Source organism: Podarcis vaucheri, assembly GCF_965113315.1.
Source record: "Podarcis vaucheri genome assembly, chromosome: 1".
Taxonomy (NCBI): Eukaryota; Metazoa; Chordata; class Lepidosauria; order Squamata; family Lacertidae; genus Podarcis; species Podarcis vaucheri.
In genome coordinates this window covers 73969876-73996785 of record NC_138759.1, presented here as the reverse complement: position 1 = coordinate 73996785, position 26910 = coordinate 73969876, and the positions used below count along the sequence as shown (strand labels likewise).

General features: G+C 43.1%; 1 protein-coding gene across 1 annotated transcript in view; it reads left to right on the top strand.

Moving 5' to 3' along the window:
• The window catches only part of PLEKHA7 (pleckstrin homology domain containing A7), a 162756-nt gene that overhangs the window by 118978 nt on the left and 16868 nt on the right, over positions 1-26910 (top strand). Inside the window, exons 15-25 of the mRNA XM_082195815.1 lie at positions 2017-2097; positions 5467-5535; positions 5646-5726; positions 6348-6497; positions 8185-8286; positions 18613-18721; positions 19212-19450; positions 20020-20208; positions 20393-20510; positions 21358-21437; positions 22026-22226. Coding sequence (XP_082051941.1) covers positions 2017-2097; positions 5467-5535; positions 5646-5726; positions 6348-6497; positions 8185-8286; positions 18613-18721; positions 19212-19450; positions 20020-20208; positions 20393-20510; positions 21358-21437; positions 22026-22226 — 1419 coding nt within the window. The remainder of the gene's footprint in view (positions 1-2016; positions 2098-5466; positions 5536-5645; positions 5727-6347; positions 6498-8184; positions 8287-18612; positions 18722-19211; positions 19451-20019; positions 20209-20392; positions 20511-21357; positions 21438-22025; positions 22227-26910) is intronic.

The following is a 26910-nucleotide window of genomic DNA, read 5'->3' as shown; positions in this document are numbered from 1 at the left end:
CCAAGCCCCTCAGAATGTAGAAGAGGAAGGGAAAAGGAAATAGAATATACATTACCAACAAATAATCTAGAGAGGCTGCAATCACATTTTATCTGCAACAATATCCTTCAGGTTTGGATGGCATGCACCCCGTGGCAGTCCTCTTGCTGCTGAAGGGATCCTGGGGTGATCTGGGCTTTAATATGATGCCATATCCTCCAGGGCTAATAATTCTTCCTTCCAGGATCCTTCCAGTGATGAAGGGCCACCAAAAGGGTCATTTGAAGAGGAAGACTAGCCTTAGAAGCCCTGAGAGTCCAGTTCCCTTTCTCACCTTTGCATTCAGTCTGTAGGGATTGTGGCCATCTGCTCCCTTTCAGCCTGTTCTTCTTTCATCCTCTCCCTCTGCAAGTTTTGGATATTTGGTGGAAGGAAGAGGGAGTCCCCAATATTTGTATGCAATGGTAGTAGGAGGTATGTTTTGTTGCTAAAGACTCTGTGCTTCCATGCCTTCCCAGTGTTTAGACACAAGGACACAAATAATGCACACAAATTGTGTTCCACACAAATAATGCACACAAATCATGTTTTCTTTATTCATTCATTGGAGGAGGTTAGTAGATAAACCTAATGCCCTGAATTTCTTAACTGTTATGCTAGCAATCAGAACATACTGAAGGCTGTTTCATATTAGGCATATATAGCTAGAATTTTTTCTATAGACAAACAGTGTAGGAGACTGATCAGTACATTTTTTTATTTTGAGTCCCTAGTTTGTATTGTATTTGAAAGTTACAGAAAATCACCACTTATTACTTCCATTGTGAGCATCAGAACATAAGAGCTTGATGGATCTACAGTAGTCTAGCTTCTTGTTCTCACAGCGGCCAACCAGTTGCAAGCAGGAGTTGAGCAATAGAGCACACTCTCTGGTTTCTAGCGACTGGTATTCAGAACCATAGTACTTCCTTTGACCATGAAAGCAGAGAATAGCTTCCATCATGGCTAATAGACATTGATAGACTTATCTAAGAATTTTGTCTAAGCCTCTTCTAAAGCCAACCAAGTTGATGACTATCACTGCGAGCTCCAGGGTTAACTACGTGCTACATGAAGAAATCCTTTCTTTTATGTGTCCTGAATCTTCCAACATTTGGCTTCCTTGGATGTCCATGAGTTCCAAGGTTATGTGCGAGAGAGAAACTTTTCTCTCTCCACTTTCTCCATGCCATTCATAATTTTATAAACTTTAACCGTGTCACTACTTATTCACCTTTTTCTAAAGTCCCATATTGTGCAACCTTTTCTCTTGGGGGAGTTGCTCCATATCCTTGATCTTTTCGGTTGCCCTTTTCTGAACCTTTTCCAACTCTACAATATCATTTTTGAGGTGAGGAGACAAGAACTGTACACAGTATTCCAAAGGCAGTCACACCATAGATTTGTATTATGATAACAGTTTTTTTTCCAATTCATTTCCTAATGATCCCTAGCTTGGAATTTGCCTTTTTCAGAGCTGCCACACACTGGATTGACATCTTCATTCAGCTATCGACTATGACCCCAAGGTCTCGTTCCTGGTCATTCACTACCAGTTCAGACCACATAAGTGTAGATGTGAAATAAATATTTTTTGCTGCAAAGAATCTTTGGAGCATTTACATTGATTTGCGTTTTCCATTTTGACACCCATTCATTCAGTTTGGAGATGTCCTTTTGGAGCTCTTCACAATCTGTTTTTGTTTCAATAACTCTGAATTACCTAGTATCATCAGCAAACTTGGGAAAAGGGCACATGAGAAGCAAAAAATGCTTTTATGTCTCCCCCCGCCCCCCGTCCCTCCTGCCACTCCAGTTTCTAAGAAATGTGTGTTAGTCAACTAACTGTATGGAGTGTTGAACTGCAGCAAGGAGAAGTCATGCTGCTAAAAATAATAGTATACATATATTTTTATTTTCCTGTTTTGTTGTTTATTGGCTTCTAGTGTCAACTTTTCCTCTATAACAAGATATGTATTAAAATTTTGTTTGAAACAGATAAAAAATAATGGACCTCTGATCAACATGGTTTACAAAGTTCTAAAGAGCTCAGCACAAGGGTTACTATCCAGTATAAATGTAAGAGTGCCTGTAACGGAAATGTAACCATTCCATTGCTTTCTTCAATGGCAGTCAATGTTTAAGTGGCTAAGCATCCACAGGTGTCTCATGATACCTACGACACCACAGCTTTCTGCAAGATGTGTGTTTTTGGAGGCTTTGTGCAATCTTATGGCTGGCACAGTACTGCTTGATTTCATTTTCTCATGTGTTGGAAACTAGTGGTGGTGATTCCATTTCTATAATTATGAAAATACAGAAGCATGCTAATTTTGTTTTGATTTTGCTGCTTTGACAATGAGTTCATTTTATGTGTACTGTTATATGATATAATTTGATGATATATTTTTTCCTTGGCTCACTGTGCACTGTATACCTTTTAGATTTCAGATCAGTTCCCTTGCTTGCATATTTGTTGTTATACTGATTACTTACATTCTGTTATACCAATATATAGTATGTGTTGCTTATCTTAGAAAGTTTTAAATCCACACAATATTCTAGGTGGCAGTTTAAAAGGAAATGGTGCTTTACTGCAATAAAAAAAACCTAAATCTAAATATTGCCAAAAGGCAATAAGCCCTCCTGTATTTGATTATTTGGTTTCCATTTTATCAGTTTACAATGATGGGAACTTGAAGATGGAGCTGTGACAAATAGTCATGAATGGTAAATAGAACTAATAATAGTACTAATATTAATTCCAGCTTTTTTATAGTGCCTTCTGAATGTTCAAAGGCTTCACATACATTTTTCTCAGTAATCTTTGTAACGATCTTATACAGAAAGTCAGAATTATTACACCACCTTGCAGTCACATAGCTGCAGCTGAAACAGTACCTTTTCTAAGGCTACCTAGTGTAATAATGCACAAGGTGAGTTTTGAACAAGACATTTTCTGGCTGACTACTTGTTCTTGTTATACTAATTACTGTCTTCTGCCTCAAGAGTTAAATATCATTTTCATATCCTCTGGGTAAATCATGATGGCTTGGCCCCTGAGGTGATATCATGTGGTGAAAATAAAACCAACCCAGTAACATTCATTATTACATTTCTTGTTTGGGTTTTGTATGTAGCATTCGTGAAATATGTAAATATACATATATGTACATGGGTGCATGTGCTGAGTAACTAGGAAACACTTCTTGTAGCACCAGATTTGTTACAGACGAGGCGTGAGGAACCTCAGACCTGGGATTGAATGCTTCCCTCCAGGCCCTCATATCTGACTGTTGGAAGTCTCCTCCAGCCACACCCCTCACAGGTCCTGCTTCGTGCCCCAAGTATTTTGTGTGGCTGGAATGTGTCCTTGAACTCTGATAATGCCTCTTGCTTGCCTGGATGGGTGATAAAGAGATTGCCGGGAGGAGGGACGGGGCATGGGACTAGCCTAGTGTACAGATATAAAATTAGCATTCATTGTTCCATTCGCTTTTGCCTCTAGCCCTGCCCTGCCCATCCCTGCATGTCTCCCTTTAAATGTTGGCCAGAAGGGAATGCAGCCCTTAGACTAGGCCTATAGGGCTATAACCATGTTATAGGCCAAACATATACAGTGGTACCTCGGTTGAAGAACAGCTCTGTTTACGAACTATTCGATTTACGAACTCCGCAAAACTGGAAGTAGTGTCCCGGTTTGCGAACTTTACCTCGGTCTAAGAACGGAAGCCAAACGGTGGAAGGGCACTGGTGGCAAGAGACCTCATTGGTTTAAGAACGGTTTCGGTTTAAGAACTGACTTCTGGAACGAATTAAGTTTGTAAACCAAGGTACCACTGTATTCTATTCACTTGAGTGTTTTGTCTGATCTATTAGGATGGTTGCACATTCCACTCCTGTCTCTACTACTCCCCCTCCACTTTTCTATGGGTCTGCTCCCAATGCTGGGTCCATCACATCCATCCATCGCACTTTTTATCCTGTATAGTGCAGGAACTTAACACCTTACAGGGTCAGTATATTTCTCTTCCAGCTACCAGCAGCATATTGCAGGTGAACATTGTTTGCATAAGGAAATTTATCATTTGGAACCCAGCCAAATTTGAAAGAATTGTTGTGCATGTGGATCCTCCCTGAAACACTTTGGATCAGAGCCAATATATCAGGCTGCTATACCAGCAAAGAACTGGTGACATTTATGGGTATTAAAACAATTTAAAACAATGTGTTTTTGAAAAAAGCCCAAGAAACCTAGCCTTTGAAATAGAACCATAGATGTTTAATTTTCAGCATTAAGAAATCAAAGAATTAGTTCTGGGAGGATATAATCCAGCAAAATCTGCTGTGCTATGTTAATATAAAATGGATTTGTTTAGAAATTTTGTATAAGAATCATAGAATGTGTAAAGATATAAATAATAATAATAATAATAATAATAATAATAATAATAATAAATTTTATTTATATCCCGCCCTCCCCAGCCGAAGCCGGGCTCAGGGTGGCTAACAACAATAAAACAGTACAAAAGTACAGCATAAACAACACTCTAAAATCATTCATTATAAAATTAATTAATTCAAGCCACTGGCAACCATTGGGCCAGAGCTCTGCAAAGATTGCCGAGGGAGGGAGTCAGGCTGTGCCCTGGCCAAAGGCCTGGTGGAACAGCTCTGTCTTCCAGGCCCTGCGGAAAGATGTCAAGTCCCGCAGGGCCCTGGCCTCTTGTGACAGAGTGTTCCACCAATGGAACAGCAATGCTTACTTGCCCCGTTTGTTAAGAATTCACATTGCTGCTATAAAATTTTAAAGGTAAATTAAACAACCATATTTTAAAAGATCCCAAATTTTATATAAGATATTTGTAATACTACTAGTGTAGGCAACATCATCACGTGGGGATATATCTTTTTTGAAGAATCTTCTCCTTCCTAAGCCCTACCAGGGTTATGCTGGCTGCCCACGGGAGATGATAGTGGGTGGCTTCTTTCTTTTTCCCTCCCTTCATTTTGCTATTAAAAAACAAACAAAACAAAAATGTCTATTGGTTTCAATGGGCAGGAAAATGACTGTGGTAGCTTCAGGGCTGGTGTAGTTTTTCTCTCTTATTGGGAGAATGGGAATTCTGTAGAGCCTATGTGTCCAAGGCCTCTTGGATCTGTCTCAATAAGCTCTTTTCTTCTACTACTGTCAAAGTAATGGCGACAGACCTTGCTGCTGCTGCTGCATTAAGGAGACCTCTGGTTGCAGTCCTCCTTCTCCATCTGCAGACTACACTCTAGGTCCACAGCATCCAGAGGCCCTTCTGATGCCTCCCAAGGAGCTTAGATTCCTCCTTAAATAATCTTTAAAATATAGAGGGAATTAGTAAAGTTTTCACCAAACCTTTTTTGTTTATGGCCAACTTTTAATTTTACTTTCAAATCTTTATTTTTTTTATTTTTTAGGTAACAGGGCGTGATACAATAAAAGAACGAAATGCAAAACCCATCAGGATTGGAGAAAGTGATATTGATGTAAGAATAAAGCATAATTTTACTAAGGATGTAGTTGTCTTGATGAACCAATCAGAATCCAGTTCTGTTTTATTATTCTAATCTTTCTTTATATACATTCTTGTTTGTAGGTGAAACTAAGTGTTCTCTGTGAACAAGACAGGATTCTACAAGACCTAGAAGACAAAATAAGAGCCCTGAAGGAAAATAAAGTAAATAGTATTGCAATCCTTCCATTGCCTTGTTTCTCTAACAGGTTTTGCAGTAAAATATGGCAATCATTGTAGTTACTGCAATTGCTTATTTTGGATAGTATGCTCAACTGCTGTGTTCATTGATGGGAACAGGGTTGAGATGAAAATAGGATGCATTATTAAAATACAGTGATTTGGCAAATAGATGTCACACCATGTTTTGCTTGCAAGCCCAGCTGTTGGGTATGGAATTGGAATTAGAATGATCAAGGCAGAGGTCAACAGTGGTTGATAACTGCTGTCCGTAATCAACTTTCTGGAGATGGGGTCTGAAATTTCCCATGTTGTAATATTGCATTGAGTAGCGAAATTCTGTTTTCTGATACTTATCTAACCAAATGAGGACGATAGTAGATGCAGGTAGCATCATTAATAACATAGAATAAAAGTGAACAAGAACTAAGGCTGATTTGAGGTTAATAATATGCTAAAAAGAAAGTAACAGCACAGTCCTATGCATATCTCCGTCAGATACTGTGCATATATATTTCCAGGGCTAAAGGTCAGTTAGATATGTGTATAAATTTGTTTTAAATTTGCTGATGCGTTGCTTTTCAATATCTTTTAAATCTTCTACAGGATCAGTTGGAATCTGTCCTGGAAGTGTTACATCGGCAGATGGAACAATACAAAGACCAACCACAGCACACAGAAAAGATTTCATACCAGCAGAAACTTTTGCAGGAGGATCTCGTACATATTCGGGCAGAAATATCCAAAGTGTCCACAGTAAGTAATTCCTAGAGATACAAAAGTTAACTTGTAGACAAATATTTTAGTGTTCAGCCATTTTAATTCAATTTTCATGGCAGACCCAATGAAATGGAATATGGTTATCTGCTACCAATACTTTCAGAGCAATCTGAACTGGGACTGGGAAGCAGTAGGGCAGAGCTGAACTTTGCATCCAAAGTTATGCTACCTCATGCTATCTAGGACAGAAAGTGGGAGAACAGGGTTTGTTTTTTAAAAAAAATGCTATACTACTTCCAGAGTTGAGCCCTTCAGGGATCCTCAAGGTTTTGGAGACAGTGAATCCAAAGCCATAGTAATTTTTCTTTAGGCCCAGTCTTTTCTTATATGCTTGGAATAATGCCTCATCAGTTTCAGTGGGTGTAAATTGCAAGTAAGAATGCATAGTTTTGTAAGCTAAAGTATATTTGCTTGTGGTATAAACAGCATAAAGTAGTTGCTTTAATACTTAGATCAGCCTGCAGCGTTTTGTATCTTTTATTGCTTGCTTGCTTGCTTGTTTGTTTGTTTATGTATTTCACAAGATGTAAATACTGCTTGATTGTACTATAACCTCAAGACGGTTTACAAGAAGAATAAAACAATAAATTATCAGTGAAAAGTAGTTTAAAGCAACTATTTAAAACATTGAAAAAATATTTATAATCAAAAATAAGCTAAAAACCAGATTAAAACTCATGTCAGCATTCTACTTTTCTGAATAGGCTTTCCTAAGCAAATATGTTTTTAGCAGGCACCGAAAACAGTACCATGAAAGTGCGTGACTGAGGTCAATAGGCAGGGAGTTCCAAAGTGTGGGTGCTGCCACACAAATATCTTTCAAGGCATTGGGGAGCATCATCTCACACAGTGAAGCATTAATGATGCTCTAGACCCAACCAGTCAGACCCCCCCCTCTGCTAGATTTAATAAGCGAGGAGGGACAGGGGTCCAGAGGGCAGCTGAAACTGAACTCACAACACATCATTGATTCTGGCGCTGGTTACGTCAACCAGAGTGGCAACAACTGCAGAGTCAATATCACTCTGAACTCGAGAGACTTTATCCTTAGAGTGTGTAGCCAGTTGATCCCAGTGGGTCCTCGAATGTTCCAGATGTTCCTCCCCACAATGTGAGTCAGTAACCTCTGAACTGTCTAAAAGAACTCCATCAGCCACCTTCTAGAGGATGCAGTGCAAACTGCAAAATGAGCCTTCTTCACAGCTGGTACTGCTGCATGGTAAACACAATTATGTGCTCTAAACAGTGTCCCATCGGCTTTAAAGTGAGACTTGCGCCAGTTGTGCTCTGTTCTTTGTCTGGCTTGTTTCATATCCTGGAGCTCCCCAGAATAACAAGATGTTACTCTGGCTCCATAGTGCTGGAGAGGACATGTAGGAGCATAGTGAGATCAGGGCTTTGACAGGCTCATCAGCTTTATCCACTGGGAAATATCATCACCATCCTGCCTTTTTCTCTGAGAGGGACTCAAGGTGACTTACAGACAAAACTGAAACAGCTAAAAACATAGGTGGGGGTGGGGGGTATATTCAGTCTCCCAGAGCATTCAGGAACACCTCAGATTCCATCTTTCTCTAAGGGTGGGGAATCCATATGGACCCACCACACACACAGGATGGTGGGGATGAAAGGATAAAACTGAATATTTTGTCTTTGCCAACAGGAAATGGAAAATGCCTGGAATGAATATCTGAAACTGGAAAAAGATGTACACCAGCTGAAGCAAGCCTTACAGGAACAAATGAACAGATCGTTTTTTTCTCAGGTGAGGCTTATTCAACTTCATGATTCAAGCAGCTTTTGCACAATGTGCCCAAGCCCTTTGGCAGCATAGCCAGATCTTGTCCCACTATGTGATCGAATCTTGAGGTAAATGCAGGGGCCAGGATTCCACTTGCACAATGGGGCTTCCCCCTCTCTCCTCCCTATGCCCCACATATCCCCTGAAATTGTTTGGAGGTTGAGAGAATTCCCAGAACAGCATGCAGGGGCAGAAGAGGGGGAATCATTCTATTTGGCAAGCCAAAATGTTTGCTGTGACAGAACAATCGCTTTAGACCAATATTGAATTCCTCACACATGTGGAGAGTTGCACGTGTGGATTTCACCACAGTGTGCTGTAATAATGCACCACTATGACGTCTGCATGCACAGTATCCCCTGTAAGCTATCAGAAAGAAAACTGAATTGCCCTGCAGGAAGGTATTATTTGTTGTTGTCCCTTAGGAAAACTCTGAGGCTGTATGCATTGTGTAAGCTCTCATTTCCTCTCAGTTCTGGCTGCTTTTTCAACAGCAACCTACACCTTATACCAAAAAGCATGTATCAGTAGCCCAGTGACTTCCTTTTTTGCTCTTGGGAAAGCTGCTTTAGGAGCGAGGGATTGGCAATGAAAAAGTGAAGGAAATGGGCAAATAACAATTTTCACACAAGGCCTGAGGTCTTGGAGTTCTGCTGCCAGTCAGCATAAATGGTACCACTGGTCTGATTTAGTATGAGGTAGTGTCATATGTTTCTGTGTTCATTTAGACTTACTACATAAAGTTTAAATACAGTGGTGCCTCGCAAGATGAAATTAATTCGTTCCTCGAGTTTTTTCGTCTAGCGAATTTTTCGTCTTGCGAAGCATGGTGTCGGATAAGTTTTGGAAAAGCTTAAAAAATCGCCAAAAACCTCAAAAAAGGCTACCACACCGCGTTCTATGAGTTGCTCCTCGAAGTCAAGTTGCAACTGTATTAACGGTGTTAAGAAAAAGGAAACAAACTTGCAAAAAAGCAAGACGTTTTCGTCTTGCGAAGCAAGCCCATAGGGAAATTCGTTTTGCGAAGCAGCTCAAAAACCGCAAAACCCTTTCATCTAGCGAGTTATTCGTCTAGCGAGGCATTCGTCTTGCAGGACACCACTGTATCCTCATTCTTTATTTTCAAATTCATACTTGATTTCTTTTAGTAATGAGGCACAAACACATGTATGTTTGGAATGTAGACCAATTATGCGAAGCAGGCTGTTGCTCCTTTTTGGTCTCGGGGACCTTCATTCAAGGAATTAGGATTTCTTAAATTGCATCTGTCAGAGCTGCTTCCAGATCCTAGCTCACAGAGGATCACGCTAGCCAGCGATCATTTAGTAAAAGTCTTTATTGAGTTACATTTTCCATTCTCAAGCTGCTGCGTGCAACTCTACGTCTAATGGCTAGATCGGCGAAGTCCCGTCTGAGTCTCCGCCCCTTGCGCACCAACTTAATACCCTAGCCCTGCTCCACCTTTTCCGCCTGACTGTTCTCCTCTGGGTCCCTCTGCCCCCGGGGTCTCTTCCTTCCTGGATTCTTCTGACGCCGACCCCCCGGACTCTCCTGTCTCCTTGCGCCGGGCTTTAGGACCTGGCTCTCTTTCAGGGCTGCCTACTGTGTCACTTCCCTGTGCATTTGAACTTGGCGCGCGCGCCCAACTTTCCACTTTCCGTCTGACCGTTTCTTCGCTCCCCGATGGAGGTGTGGCCACTCCTGACTCATGCCCTCCCCCCTGTTGTGAGCTGCCAGTGCTTGATCCCTGGCTCTCTTCCTTTTCCCTGCTCTCTGGCGGTGACGCTGGTCCCGATTTCCAACTGCTCTCCTCTGAGTCCCCTCTGGCTCTATCTCCCTGGGGTGTCCCCCTAGGCTCCCCCCTTGCCCTGGCCACTGGTGCTCCTTTCTGTGAATCTTCTGATTCACTGGAAAGACTCGGAGATCTCGGGTCGTCGTCATCACTCATCTTTTCCTCTGCCTCCTCCCCCTCGCTCTCTGTTTCCTCCCTTGCCCTTGCCTCTGCTCCTGAACCCCTGACATCCATCCCCCCCTCGAAGCCCCCCGTTCCCCCCTCCCCTCCTTCCGGTGCGGGAGCTGGGTGCTGCTGCGGCAGAGGGACGAACGTCGGATACCGTTCGCTTCCCGTGGTGGGCCTCCATTTGAAGTCTCCCGGTTCTTCCTCCCTGCTCTCGTCGACGACGGTCACCTCCGCGTCCATCTCTGTGCCGCCGTGCTCGAAACCAAGGTCGTCCCCGAAAACGTCCATGTCCGTCTCTCCCTCACTGCCTCCTGGCGGCGTTGCTCGTCCGGGACCTTCCAGCCACCTCTTGCGCCACTGCTCCTCTGGTCTATCGTCCCACCAATACGAGGGTTCTGAGGCAGATCCCGAGGGTGACCCCTCCGGGGAACGGGCATCTCGTATCGGGTCCTCTTCCGAGTCGAACCCCCGGAACGTGCTTGCAGAAAGTGTGGGAGTGAAAAGCCAGTCGTCGAAAAGGTCTGCTGGCATTGGTCTATGCGGGAAGAGGGCATGAAACTCGTCCTTGAGCAGAGGTTCATCCAAGGCGTAGCCCGGCACCCAGCTGTTCGCACTGGCCGGGGTGCCCTCCTTGGCGAGAAGGTATTCTACTCCCTCTTCCCCCCACCTGGAGTCCAAAATTTCCGTGACTTCGTTGATGCGCTCCTCCTGTGCCACCCCCGCGTGCCCGGTTCTTTCCCTGAGCGGACTCGGCGCCGTTCCGGGTTCCTGAAACCTGTGCGGTGCCTTGTAGGGAGTGAGCACCGATCTGTGGAACACCGGATGCATTCTGGAACCCTCCGGAAGCGCCAGCCTGAAAGCCACCGGGTTGACCTGCTCTTTGACTTGGTAGGGCCCCAGTTGCTTATGCCCTAGTTTCTTCTTGGCCAACGACCTGGCCGGCACTGCGTGGGCTGCTAACCAGACCCAGTCTCCCACATGGATCTCTTCGCCAACCCTTCTGTGTTTGTCTGCCTGCACCTTGTATGCGTGTTTGGCCAGCTCCAGGTGCCGCCGCAGCTGATCGTGGACCTCCTGCAACTCCGACGCGAACGCATCTGCTGTCTGCGGCTCCCCCTCCACCATTCTTTCCAGTCCCGGGAAGGTTCTGGGGTGCCTCCCGTTGTTGGCGAAGAACGGCGTGACCCCCGTGGACACGTGCTTCGTGTTGTTGTAGGCGAACTCGGCGAGCGGCAGGTAATCCACCCACGTCGCAGGCTGTTGATTCGCATAGCATCTCAGGTACTGCTGCATGATGGCATTGACCCGCTCCGCTTGCCCGTTGGTCTGCGGGTGTCTCGCCGACGCCAGGTTGATCTTGACGTTTAGGAAGCCCATCAGCTTCTGCCAGAAATTCGAGATGAACTGCCGCCCGCGGTCGGACAGAATAGACCATGGCAGACCGTGAACCTTGAACACGTGGTCTATGAACAGTTTGGCGGTTTGTTCCGCCGTGGCCACCTTCGCACACGGGATGAAATGTGCCATCTTGGAGAACAAGTCCACCACCACCAGCACGGCCGTCTTGCCCCTCGAGCTGGGCAGATCCGTGACGAAGTCCAGGGCGACTCTCTCCCATGGTTCGACCGGAGTTTGCAGCGGTTCCAACAGTCCGGCCGGCGGTCTGTGCACTGGTTTGGCCCTCTGGCAGGTGTCGCACCTCGCCACGTAGTCCGCGACCTCCCCTCTCATTCCGGGCCACCAGAAATCCCTGGCGACTAATTCCACCGTCTTCTCCTTGCCAAAGTGCCCGGCAGTGGGCGCGTCGTGCAGCTGATGCAGTACCTTGGCGCGAAGTTCATCTCCCGGCACGTAGATGGCCCCTTTACGGATGAGCAATCCATCTCTCAGCTGGAACCCGTCGGTCGCTGCCGTGCCCCTTTGCATCTCTGCAATCTTTGCTTGCGCGAAGGAGTCATTCTGCAACGCTCGTCGCACCGCCTCCAGGTCCACTGTCGCCGCAGCGCACGCCCACACTGTTGGTGCGAAGATGTGCATGGCGGCCGCTGGCGTGGCGTCCTCCAGATACTGTGGCTTACGGGAGAGCGCGTCCGCCATGATGTTGGTGTCCCCCGGGACATACTCTATTCGGAAGTCGAAGTTCGCAAAGAACTCAGCCCAACGTATCTGCCTCTGGTTCAGGAACTGTGCCGTGCGCCAGTGCTCCAGATTCTTGTGGTCCGTGCAGACCTGCACCGTGTGCTTGGCGCCGATCAGGAAGTGCCTCCACGCTTTGAATGCTGCATGAATGGCCAGCAACTCCCTGTCCCAGATGGTGTAGTTCTGTTCGGACTTGCTGAGCTTCCTGGAGTAAAACGCCCCCGGCCGCCAAACCCCCTGCGGGTCTCTCTGCAGCAGGACTGCTCCCACGGCTCTGTCCGAGGCGTCTGTCTCGACCCTCATCGGCCTGCTGGGGTCGACATGCAGCAGCTGCTCTTCCGACGCGAAGAGATGTTTGAGTGCCTGAAAGGACCGCTCCGCCTGCTCCGTCCAGATGAACTTCTTTTTCTTGGAGCTAAGCGTGTCCGTGATGGCCGCTGTCTGCATAGCGAAGCCTTTGATGAACTTGCGATAGAAATTCGCGAAGCCGACAAATCGTTGGACCTCCTTCCGGTTGCGCGGGCTTTTCCAATCCAACACCGCTTGAACCTTGGCGCTGTCCATGGCGAGCCCCTTGTCAGACAACTTGTAGCCCAGAAAATCCACCTCCGTCACGTCGAACTGGCACTTCTCCAGCTTGGCGTAGAGCCTATGCTGCTGCAGCCTGGTCAGCACTTCCTTGACGTGTCTGTCATGCTCCTGCTGCGATTCCGAAAAGATCAGGATGTCATCTAAGAAACAGACGCACGTCTTGTAGAGTAGCCCCGCCAACACGTGATGCATGAACGCTTGAAAAACGTGGGAGCCATTTTGCAATCCAAAAGGCATAACTCTATACTCGTAGGTGCCCAGTGGCGTGAACATGGCTGTCTTCCACTCATCTCCCTCCCGCATGCGAATGAGGTTGTACGCCCCCCGCAGGTCTAACTTGGTGAACACTCTGCCCTTCCGTACCTTTGCGAGGAGGTCGTCGATTCGGGGCATGGGGAAGTCCGATGGCTTGGTCACACTGTTTAAGATGCGATAGTCCACGACCAGCCTTTTTTGGGGCGTGTCCCGCTTCTTAACAAAGAATACAGGACTGCCCCCCGCTGCCTTGGACTCCCGGATGAAACCGCGCTCCAAATTATGATCTATGAACTCTTTGAGTTCCTGCAGTTCGTCCTCAGACATGGAATACAGCTTCCCTTTAGGCAGCGCCGCCCCCGGCAGCAGGTCAATTTTGCAGTCATATGGTCTGTGGGGGAGTAGCCTGTCTGCCTCCTTCTCGCAGAAAACCTCCAAAAATTCTGCGTACTTGTGGGGAATCGCTTGCAGCGTGCCTAGCAGCAGCTGTGACTCCTCTTGCTCCCCTTCCTGCCGGGGCATGATGCAGTGTTCAGCACAAAAGGAAGAGCCGAAGGTCAGCTGCCTCTGGTACCAAGCCAGCGTCGGGCTGTGCTTGTCCAGCCAACTCATGCCCAATACAATAGGCGTGTCCGACAGTTGAGTGACGTTGAAGCTGATGATTTCCCTGTGATTTCCAAGCCGCAGCACCATAGGTGGCGTCTGCTTCACCACTTGCCCCCCTAGCAGCTCCCTGCCATCCACCGTGACAACCTGCAGGGGCAGCGTGGCAGGCAGCAACTGTATAGCGTGCCGGTCGACAAAGTCCTGCCCTATGAAGTCTGCATTGCTTCCCGAGTCGACGGTGATTCCATGGTGATTCCATGGTGATTCCATGGTGATTCCATGGTGATTCCATTGGGTAGCTGGAGCGATGCGGTGAGCCTCACTACTGGCTTGGGCGGGAGGGGGTCCATGGACGGTAAAATCCCTGGGGACTGCTTCACTGACACGTCTGGCTGGGCCCCAGTGCCTCTTCCTCCAGCCAGACATCGTCGTTTCCCTGCTGTGGTTCTCCTTGCTGCGTTGCTGCAGTCACCATTGCTGAGGCTGCAGTGTGCTTGTGGAGCCTCCGGGGACACTCTTTCGCCATATGCCCTGGATCCTCGCAGATATAACACTTCCTGTTCCCTCTAGGAGGCTTCGCTTTCACTGCTGCCGGTGCTAGGGCTCTGGCTGCTGACTGAGCCCTTGCACTCCCAACCTCCATCGGTTCCACCCCTCCCCCTGTTGGAGGCGTGGATTGCGCACGCGCTGCTTCTCTGGGAAGGAAGGAGGAGCCCCTGGCTGGTTCGCGCCCGCTGCGCCCTTCGTCCCTGCTCCACGGACGTTCTTCCAGCCGCACCCCCACCGCCAGTGCCCTCTGAACGATCTCCTGCGTGGTCCGGGGTCTCTCCCCCCTCGCAATTTCATCTTTAACCGAGCTGTGCAATCCCTCCCAAAACAGGTCTCTTACCGGAGCCGAATCTCTGTCCCATTCCAGGACACTGACCAAGGCGAAAAAGCGTGCATGATACTGCCTTACGCTGGCCCTCCCTTGTTTCAATCCATGTATCTGCTGCCGAGCAAGATCCACGTCAATACTTGATAAGAAACATCCATCCATCGCTTTAATAAAGGCATCCGCATTTTGGAGCGCCGGATCCCCATCCCTCCACAAATTGCGCAGCCATGCTTTGGCATCTCCATGCAAATGAGACATGATGAATCCCACTTTTTCTTGCTCATCTCTAAAGTCTCTTTTCAGCAGTTGCAGTGCACACATTACATCTGCTCTAAAGTTGGGGTACTGTTGCAGATTCCCATCGAAGTGAGAGACCAGACCGCCTGTTCGTCTCGCCAACCCAATTCCCTCCTGTTTGGGTGTCAGTTGCCCTTGCTTAGTAAGCATGTCCAACCTGATCTGGAGATCCCTGCAGGCGGCAGCTGCCTCCTCCTCTCTCTTCCTGGATGCGAGAGCCTCGGCATTCAGTTGTGACACTGCTTCTCTGAGTTCCGCTATCTGCTGCTCAGCCGTCATGTCGTCTGCCGTTCGTGAGCTCGCTAGTAGGCACCTGCTTCTCTCCTCTCCTCGAGGCTGTAGATGCCCACAATTAATGAGACGGGACTTACTGTCAGAGCTGCTTCCAGATCCTAGCTCACAGAGGATCACGCTAGCCAGCGATCATTTAGTAAAAGTCTTTATTGAGTTACATTTTCCATTCTCTCTTTTTTTTTTATAGAATTTTTATTGGTTTTACAAAAGTTTTTATAACAAACATAAAAGAAAAACAGACAAACAAACAAATATAATTTCATAATGTCCTTTCATAAACTTCTTTCCTCGGACTTCCCCATACCTCCCCTTTCTGCATCCTCATGTCCAAATTTTATAGCAACTTATAAATGTTTTTTCCCGTCCTAATTCATCATAGTCCTTTCTTAATCTAATCTTATATTACTGCAACCCTTTCTCTCTATAAAATCTCGACATTCTAAACTTCATCAAGTTTATAATAGTCCTTAAGATAAATCTTAAATTTCTTCCAGTCTTCTTCCGCAGTCTCCTTTCCCTGGTCACGAATTCTGCTCGTCATTTCCGCCAATGTCATATAGTCAATCACTTTCATCTGCCATTCTTCCAAGGTGGGTAAATCTTGTGTCTTCCAATACTTTGCGATCAGTATTCTTGCTGCTGTTGTTGCATACATGAAAAAAGTTCTATCCTTTTTTGGCACCAATTGGCCGACAATGCCCAAGAGAAAGGCCTCTGGTTTCTTAAGGAAGGTATATTTAAATACCTTTTTCATTTCATTATATATCATCTCCCAGAAAACCTTAATCTTCGGGCATGTCCACCAAAGATGGTAAAAAGTACCTTCAGTTTCCTTACATTTCCAACATTTGTTATCAGGCAAATGGTAAATTTTTGCTAGCTTAACTGGGGTCATGTACCACCTATAGACCATTTTCATCACATTTTCCTTTAAAGCACTACATGCCGTAAATTTAATACCGGTGTTCCACAACCTTTCCCAGTCAGCAGACATAATATTATGACCAATGTCCTGTGCCCTACATTTTCCATTCTCAAGCTGCTGCGTGCAACTCTACGTCTAATGGCTAGATCGGCGAAGTCCCGTCTGAGTCTCCGCCCCTTGCGCACCAACTTAATACCCTAGCCCTGCTCCACCTTTTCCGCCTGACTGTTCTCCTCTGGGTCCCTCTGCCCCCCGGGGTCTCTTCCTTCCTGGATTCTTCTGACGCCGACCCCCCGGACTCTCCTGTCTCCTTGCGCCGGGCTTTAGGACCTGGCTCTCTTTCAGGGCTGCCTACTGCGTCACTTCCCTGTGCATTTGAACTTGGCGCGCGCGCCCAACTTTCCACTTTCCGTCTGACCGTTTCTTCGCTCCCCGATGGAGGTGTGGCCACTCCTGACTCATGCCCTCCCCCCTGTTGTGAGCTGCCAGTGCTTGATCCCTGGCTCTCTTCCTTTTCCCTGCTCTCTGGCGGTGACGCTGGTCCCGATTTCCAACTGCTCTCCTCTGAGTCCCCTCTGGCTCTATCTCCCTGGGGTGTCCCCCTAGGCTCCCCCCTTGCCCTGGCCACTGGTGCTCCTTTCTGTGAATCTTCTGATTCACTGGAAAGACTCGGAGATCTCGGGTCGTCGTCATCACTCATCTTTTCCTCTGCCTCCTCCCCCTCGCTCTCTGTTTCCTCCCTTGCCCTTGCCTCTGCTCCTGAACCCCTGACAGCATCTCATATAATCTTTTTAAAAAAGATTATGCACATTCCCCATTTGCTGAAATGAATTGATCAAAATTGACCTTTGCAATTTCATCTCTCAAGCAAACTCTTAAAATGTATTATAAAGAAAAAGTCTGTATTACTTAAAAGGAAGTTATAATTAATTTTGAGATAAAAGTAAGATTTCGATGAGAACTTGGTAGTGCTCCTTGACATTTTGCATTGTTATATTAATAAGCTCTTGGGGGGGGAGGTTTGGTATTTGGATGGAAAAAGGATGTCAGAAGTTGCACCCAAGTTAAACAGTATATTAGTGTTCATCTCAAGGATAAAATGGCATGGCTTTATAGGTTATTAAGCAAATTATTTCTGCGTATTTAATGTATTAACTTTTTAATTTTGCTGCTTCTGAAAAGTGTCAGGCAAATAAATAAAAATATTAACAAATAAAGCATCCCAGAAATTCATATTTAAATCAAACTGTTACAAATCCATATCAAACTGGAATAGAAATCCACATGCCTGTCTGGAGAGATTTTTTAAAATTTGATTTCTATACCTGCACATATAAAGAGATGAGGGTTTTTACTCACTAACAACAGCCAAAAAAAAAAGAAAAAGGAATAAAGCCTCTTTTATCTTGATTTTTGAGTTTCATTCATTTTAGTGGTTTGAACCCCAAACAGAATGTACACATCAGGGTTTTATCACATCCTTACCTACTGTCCTCCCATTGCCCCGTGAAAGACTGTTGATTGCAGTCCACAGACTCTCTGGAACAGTGTACGGTGAGGTACAGGTGGCTATTGCTTGAGGGGCAGGGTTGGTGAAAACTAATGTTCCCCGCATACATAGGCAGAAGTTACATCCATTTACACACGGATCACTGCATTCCCAGTGGATATCTGTTTTTCAGAAACTCACACTTTGTTTCTTTCAGCCATACATATATCATAGAACTTACAATCTACCTAACTGCCCAGCACTGAGAAAAAATGTTTTACTTGCCATCTGTCTTTAATACCTTCATTGTAGCACACTACCATACTGCATAATGACATTATCCAGAATATTGTACAACTAGCAGAGAGCATAAATGAGCAAAATGTATTAAGTTAAGGCAGAGCTTCTTACCTGATTTTTAAAATTGTTTCTCATAGATAAATGTGTCAATCATCTTGTAGGTTGGGTTATCTATTTCTATTATTTATTTGTGCGTGATAGGATAAGCCCAGTGTTAAAGATGCTAACCACAATGCTGTTTTTTCCACACACACATATGAGAAAAACAGACTTGACAATCAGGATCAGCATTGTGTGTGCATTGGTCTGTAGCAGGGTAGCAACACCAGTGGTTGCTGCTGCCCTTGAGTTAGACTTTACTGTCAGGACCATTGTCCCTTCATGCAAAAATGATGTAAGAGGTCTCTCATTTTCAACTATGCTGTTTTGTAGCCAAAGCAACCATATATATTTGATTTAAAGCAAAATAAATGAAAAAATATGTTTTGTGCTTACGTAACTATTGTTCATATTTTTGCCATTCCTTCACCATTTTCCTGGTCTTCATTGCTTATTAGGAGAAAGCCCAAATGCAAAAAGATTTATGGAGAATAGAAGATGTTACGGCTGGCCTAAGTGCAAACAAATCCAACTATAAAGTCATCATAGAGTCTATAAAGAATCCAGGCAAGTAAAATGCACACATTTTAATGCATACATTGAAAGCTATATCTCCTTATCCAGATCTAAGCTTGAATTAAATTTGGCAGCCACATTTGTTTCTTTGAGGAGTTGCAGCTGTTATTTTAGGACAATGATATCTGCATCACAGAGGAATCTCCTTGGTTCACTTCTAATCCTGCATAATGATGGGAGATTGTCCAACATTATGCATTCAAATTGGCTGCTTATCATTCTTAACTTTTCTAACAAAAGCATATCCCATCTTGCACTGCTGGCAACTTTTCTCTCACCTTCTCATTAGCGTTACCATTCAGGGCCTGCTGAAATCTGTCAGGTTCATACATAGAGGAGTATGTATTTTTATATTTCCAAAAGTAGTTCAATAAACATTAAGGTGCTGTGTCTAAATATTATATTTAGGTTCGTATTGTGCATGTGGATTCCTCAGTGTTTCTGACCTACATCTGTGTGCATTATGTCTTCCTCTTTGCAGAGAGAAAAACAGTGCCTTCATTTTCAAAACCTCTAGTGCCTTCATTATCATCTACTCTCATGTCAGGGGACAGCAAACTTTCTACTCAGCAAAGTTCACCATCTAGTCCTGTCAAGCCCTCTTTAGAAGTCAGACTTCTTCCGCAGCCTTATACGCAACCTAGAATGTTCTCGCCATCCCAGCAAATGAAAAAAGTTGAGCCTCCAGTTCAGTCACCTGTAAAATTAACGCCAAATGTTGTAAGTGTCATAACTACGGTATCATGTAATTAGTGGGCTAAAAGCAGTTCTTTTTTCTGGGAGAACGCAGGAGTATGCATACCCCTAAACATTTTGTGAATCTTTGTACTTTTGTCCATTTACTGTATTTATTTTTCCCGATTTGAACTATAAAATGGTGATTTCCTTGAGTAAAAATGAGAGTACCCCTAAACATTTTTTTTTAGGGGGGAAAAGCACTGGCTAAAAGTATTTGGGAATGGGTTTTCTTTGTGTATACAACATACAGTAATGAAGCCTGATACCAGACAGCATATTATTCTGACTCTCTTTACTTCAGTTTTGTAATGCTCTGAATTGAGATGTAATGCTGTGACTTGTTGGCGCTGCTTAAGAAAGACAGGAAACAGGACTGAAGAAATACCCAAAACACATTCTTGAAGCTGTGTTCAGGCCATTAAGTTTGAATTCATGCACATTATTTTCTTGGATTTAAACAAAAGAAATGTCAGTTTTATCATTTTGTGCCTGTTGGAAATGGCTGAACACCGAAGGCTAAAGGACATGTTTGCTTCTTAATATTGTGTCAGGAAGATGAAGCGCCACCAAGACCTCCTCTTCCACAGTTGTACAGCCCTGATGACCACCCACCAGCCGTCCCACCTCTTCCCAGGGAAGCCACTGTCATCAGGCACACCTCAGTGCGGGGCCTGAAACGCCAGTCAGATGAAAGGAAACGAGACCGTGAACTAGGGCAGTATGTCAACGGAGATTACAGGGTAAGCGCGCAGGCCCTGGTGTTCCAATGTAGTTGTATTGCTTTAAAAAGTATGTTTCCTCAAATATGACCATTGTGAAACATAATATGATGACTTCAGGGAGACAGTATATGACTCCAACAAAATTATGAAAATGTGTCCTATATTTTTGCAATCTGATTTAATCAAGTGTTCATCTGTACAGGTAGAACTCCGCTCATATGTGAGTGAACCTGAACTGGAAACAATAGGCAGTGATCTGAGCCAACCTTCTGCTGGTTTTCTAGGTACTGACAGTAGATACCAAACATTACCTAGCAGAGGTAAGTTAAGAGATTCACCAATACATATACATATAGATTCTAAGCTGTTTAGTTCCATTTGATACATGGGTGTGTTAGAACTCTACATGATTCTTGAAGGGACCGGGATAGAAGGATCCTATCCAGTCCTATACTAAGTGCTTAAGCTTTCATTGTATCCCTTTCCCTGGCAGACTAACCCACCTAATTGAGACTGTGTTATCCCAGAAGCAGAGCTTTTAGTGACTCACACCAGAGATGAATGAACAATTCAGTTAAAAGAATCTACATAGATTGAGTCTGAAGCCACACCTATCCATCAGCAATAATGTTATCACTAATATTTACTTGTAGATTCTCTGGAAGCTAAATGCTCTAAATAGATCTTTTTAAAAAGAAAATTGGGTGTTTCATACTTGAGCTCTATAAAAACTGTTGTATGGATACTATCTAGACCCAGTGATTTGTTAGTTTTTAATTTGTCAATACACTGCTGTGTAATCCATACACCGATAAATCCTTCAACTTTGCCTGCTTAGCTGGCCCTTTGTATGGAACAGATAGCATTGCATTTCAGAGAAAGTTGCCTTGCCTTTCAACCTCCTACCTAGCAACCTAAATTTAGCTTCCAGGACCTCATAGCTGCATTTCTTGTTCCATTTCAAACACCTCTTTCTTGAAATTTGCTGTTAGCTTTGACCATATAGCCTGTTCACAAATCAGGACAGCCAAATCTTTTTACATGTAGTTAAAAGGACATACCTGGATAGAAAGAAAAATATATATTAAAAAATAGATTTAGAAAGCACTGAGTACATTTCTTCCTAAATACAATTTTGCTTTAATAGCACTTTTTTCCTTTGTAAAGGATTATCTGGCTCAACTTCCAGACTGCATCAGTCATCAACAGCTTCATCATATGCAACATTTCGAAGAGATGGTTCCAAGGTAATTCTGCACATATCTTTATGGATACCAAATCTAATCAACAGAGTTGCTTTTTGCTGTAATATATAACAAGTTCAGCCACAATATAAGATAGGTGGGGTTATATAATTCTGTTCAGCTTAGGGTTTATAGTTATTGCAACTCCAGTTGTCAGAATTGTTAATTACCTATGCCTCTTGTGTAAAATTAGGTGCTTGCAGCATAGAGGCATATTTACTTTTGAGAGAGAGGTTACAATGTATGAGAAACTGACAGCTTTTTTGTTTCCATTGAAAGAAGAAAAGGATTGGCCACTGTCTTTAGCCTTTTATAGTGACATACTCTGAATAGAATTGTTCTATAGTATGTGCATTACAGTTTGGAAATAAAAAGGGAAATCCAGTACAGTGTATGGTCTAGCAGGTGCATCTACTATTATAAGAGAGGGGAGGCAATTTTTGCTGATGCTTCCATCCTCTCCCCTTTTTTAAAAAATAGCAGACACCTCTGATGGATCAGAAGCCATTCTGTATGTAGAACAGGAGCTTTGGATTTCATCCCTAGAATACAGCTTTAAAAGTATTAATTATCATACGCTGTTGTTAACAGGATAGACCGAAGAGTGCCTTGGAACGTTTATACTCCGGAGATCACCAAAGAGGCAAGATGAGTGCCGAGGAACAACTAGAAAGAATGAAACGACATCAAAAGGCATTAGTTCGTGAACGCAAGAGAACTCTTGGTCAAGGAGAAAGACAGTCTGCCTCGTCACGATCATTCGTCCGGCCTGTTTCTGGAGACATAGGCTCAGTATGTTAGACATGCCTTAAGAGGACTAGACTAAAAATATGATCTGTAGCTTCTCTAGTAAGCACTTTTATTTGAAAGTGCATTACACTTGTATTATTTAATTATAGTGCTATATCAGTTTCTGAAGTGCAAATAACAGAATATGGCTTTTAACTCTAAATAGTCACAGCTTAATGTAGCAGGTGCAGAAGTAACTTGGCATAAGAAAAGTCTAGCAATGAAAGAATTTTGTGGAAATGGATTCATATATGGATATTGGGTTGGTCTTGGCTTATCCCCCCCACCATTGCAGGGGTAGGGAATCTGTGGATCTCTAGATATTGTTGAACTCCCAGCCAGCATGGTCAGTGGTTAGGAATTATGGTATTCCAGCAACATTTGGAGTGCTACAGCTTTCCCACCTCATCTTATTGGCTTAAGCTATGCTATGAAAACAATAAGTTTGCATTTTTTTCTGATTGAACCATAAAAGAATGAGCTCTGTAGATGTAGGTAGTACATTAAAGAAACTATATTGCAAGTTTAGTAGACCATAGTAGCTATGGTTCTGTCAAATAAAGATTTTTTTAAAGAAAGCATAGGATTTGACAAATTTTATATATTAACTATAAAGTGTAGAAGCTAATTTAACAGATGTTTATACAGCTGCTAATGTCAATTTATAAATTATTATTCAGATTCCTAGAATAGTCTAGCAAGTATCTGCATTCAGTTAGCAAAAATTAAGTTATTTCAATGGTTAAATGTTGGATTAAATATAAACGTAGGGTGATTCATTTTGGGTGGTTAACCACAGCATTTCTTATTGGTTCAGTCATTTCTATTTTACAAAGAAGTATATCCCATTATAATTAGTAAGATTTACTTCCAAGGAATGGGCATGATCTAAGAGTGATGTGCACAGGACAGAATTTCATGCAGAGCAAAGTTTCATTTGCCATTTCTACAACAGCAGTTATCATTGCCAAAGAATGAGGCTCTTAAAAAAATGAATAGTTTATCTCTTTAATTATGGTAGCTATCTGGGACAGAAACAGTGAGCAAAGCCTTTTTTTACGGCATGTGCTGGTTTTGCTTATGTGTGCACTGCATTTTGGGATTGCAACCATCCTGCTTAGGATCCGGGTGCTAGGCTGCTGCCTTAAACATATTTACATGGAAATAATCTCCACTAAACTAAATGGGATTTACTTTCAGTATTTGGCCTCAGTCCAATGCACAGTTAAAAGTACAGAGCGCCTGTTGAAATTTTGTGTTTTTAGCATTCTTTGTGCATTTTCTAAGCATTGCTCAGAATACTTCTTTCTCTGGAATGTGTCCGTTGTGAATGTTGATGTAAAAAAAAGCAGAAAAGAGCCATTTTTAAATGAAAGTAATACACCACCCAATGTAGATTTTAAGTATAAATTTATAGTTGTGGGACATACAAAACCTTGCTGAAGTGTCACTTCTGAAAATAATGTTAGGTTGTGGCCAATGTGTTTAGGATTATGATAAATTTCAGATGGGTAACTATACTAGTCTCTTGCAGCAAAACAGATTTATTGCAGCTTGATCTGTGGCCCAGATGCATGAAGTGGTAGTCTAAGAACCAAATTATTTTATCTGTTAAATAAGTAAATGCACTTAATATGTCTGATTTGAGTTTTTTGAACTGCAGCTGCTTGGATGGGAGCGATCAAGGCCATGGCACAGCAAGTGGAGAAGTCTAACCCCAAACGGTGATTTGTCCCAGTAGGGCAGCTGCATAGACAGTAATGGCAACTTCCCTCCTGGGACACCGCAGTTTTGGAAAGGCGGGTGCCACAGTCCCAGCATGCCAAAGTCCTCATTCTAATGATACACACATACTGTGACTGCTATTTAATAACAAAAGTCAGAGAAGTTAAGTGCATTCATAAATTTAGAATACTGGCACATCAAGCCAAATTCTGGCTTGTTCCTGACTGCATCTTATAGTTAGCAAGGATAGATAAGCCCAGTTTCAGAAAGTCCAGGTTCAGTTGGCATACTAAGCCTAACCTTGGCTTAGCTCAGTGCCTGGGAGAAAAATGGTCAGGGAGTAGCAAAGCAACTGCAAGTTCCTGTCTGGGAACCCATGTGCTCAAGCAGTCCGATACTTTGGCCTACCATGATGTGCAAACCAGACCATTATGTAGTTTGGCCCTTAGGTATAACTATAACAGTGCTTTTGGGGGCGAGGTGCTCAAGGGTACACAGTACTGATACCTCCCCCCCCCCATGTTAAAAGTGTGGCACTTACTGTAATAACTTCATGGTGAGTACTGGCACCATTCTATTATTTTAAAAAAGGCCCTGGGTATACAGATCTTGATTGTAGCCGAGGAAGGAGGATCAAAGTGAGTCCAAAAGGTCAAACAATGCAAGAGATAATGGTAGGTGAATTACAGTGTTATGCATAGCACAAATGAAAAGAAGATCCAATGAATATAAGATCTAATCAGTGTTGATGTGACCCTCCCCTGATTAGCAGCCACTGGAACCGTTACTTTCCATAGCAAGCTAGCCATTTCCATTATTTCTGGAGTGTCACATTTGCTAATGAATTCACATATAGTGGCTTTATATTGGAGTGTCACTTTGAAATCTTTTTCTTGGATTTCAAGTCCTAGAAGGTTAAAATGCTCTTCCACTGGTTTTTATGACTCTTTTTAAATGTCTGATTTCTCTCTATATATCCTTGAGCATAGAGACCAGCCTGATTAATTTTTTAATGGCATTTAGATGTGAGTGAACAAGCTTTTGATGTCAGACTGACATCGTTTGGTCTAACATTATGTTGCTCTCAGCTAATACTTCTATAATTTGTTGTTAAGAATTTCCCTTAAAGATATAGTATCCTTTCCTGCTTCCTGTTCTTGTTTGCAGACAGACCCATCCCCAATCTTAAGCACTAATTGGTTGCCTAAAAGTGTGTAACAAATTCTAGTGTCAACTCTGGATGGTATCCTACAAAGGGCTTCCAGCCGTGCAAGGGTTTCCGCTTGTGCAATGGAACTTCTTCTCTTCCTGCCTACACCCTTCCTAAATCTACCCCAAAAGGGTTGGCGGAATCTCCAGAACAGATCTGGGGTGTGGCAAGACACAGAAGAGGGAAGGAAAGTACTATGGCACAGCCAAAAGCCCTTCTGCTAGCACTTTTTTGGATACCACTCTGCTTCCATATTTGATTAGATGTTGAATTCATTTTGATTGGCTGCTGTAATAATTTATAATAATTTAATAATTTATTATTTATACCCTGCCCATCTGGCTGTTTCCCCAGCCACTCTGGACGGCTCCCAACCGAATATTAAAAACACAATACAACATTAAACATGAAAAACGTCCCTAAACAGGGCTGCCTTCAGATGTATTCTGTATTCACTTGTGCTCTGCATAATACTGTAGCACTGCTACAGGTGTAGTCTTTGGCCCCACTTTGTAAAAAAATGCAATAGCTTAATTTTTCTCTCTGTATTTAAGGTGGGCACTGGCCTCTGAAAGCTTACATCGCAATGAATTTGTTATTTTTTAAGGTGTCATGGGAATTTGTTGCTTAGGATAATGATTTGATTATAACACAGAGATTTACACAATCACAGTAACATTAATTCTTTGCATTGCCTTCTCCTCTTGGTACACTAGAACTATGTAATGCTCATCACCTGCCTAATTCATTGCACAAGGTCTCTTGCTTCTAGAGTTGCCACTCACATCATACATAATGGCTTTCATGTTTGTTTTTAAATTTTCTAATTATTTAAAACAATTTCTAACTAGACCACTCAGTTTCTGCCAGGCTTAATTGCATTTTAGTAGCTTTTTGTTAAATTCCTACTGAGTTTTTCATTTTTGTTGTGGGCTTTGCCCTTTAACCTTTTTTGTTCCCATTTTAAATAGTTGCTTAGTAGCACTAATTTCCAATCCATTTATGATTCATTACTTTACTAAATACACATTTGGACTCTTAAAGGGACCTGGTGCGTTCAGATTTATATATTTGCAGTCACACTTTAATTGAGTAACAGTATATATCTTTTAGGAAAGGTAAAGCCCTGCCATATTCATGTTTTAAGTAGCAGGTTTTAAATCTTTTTAAAAAATGTATAGCTATTGCACACATACTTATTTCAAATGCAAACATTTCATAACTTTTTAACAAGTTAAACAAATAACTTTACATATTTGCATGCCATATTGGTCTGTGTTCTTGCTGTAAAATATACAAATGGCACAGTAGGGCCAAGAAGAAAATGTTTCATAGAGATCTCTTTCTTGTATGCCCAAACTGCTCCAGTGCACAAAAAGTAACATTTGATAGCACAATTTACAGCAGGACACTAATTTAGCAGCCAAATGGTGAACAATGGAATATGTAATTATTGTGCACAGTTTATAACATTGCATACATTGTATGTGTAAATCTACTTTTAATACAATGCACTGATATTTTTTTAAAAGATCACTTTTTAAATGTAGTATGACATTAAAAATGTTGAGCAGAATATATGGATTTGTCATTTAATTTTGATGTAAAAGACTCCGTATCAACACCAATAAACATACTTCCTAATACTGAATTCACGTTTTTCTTCAAGTATAGAATTAATTCAGAATTAATATTGTGTTTCTATTATACATATTCTGGCAATCAGGCCTGGTTTGAATATTGAGATGTCTG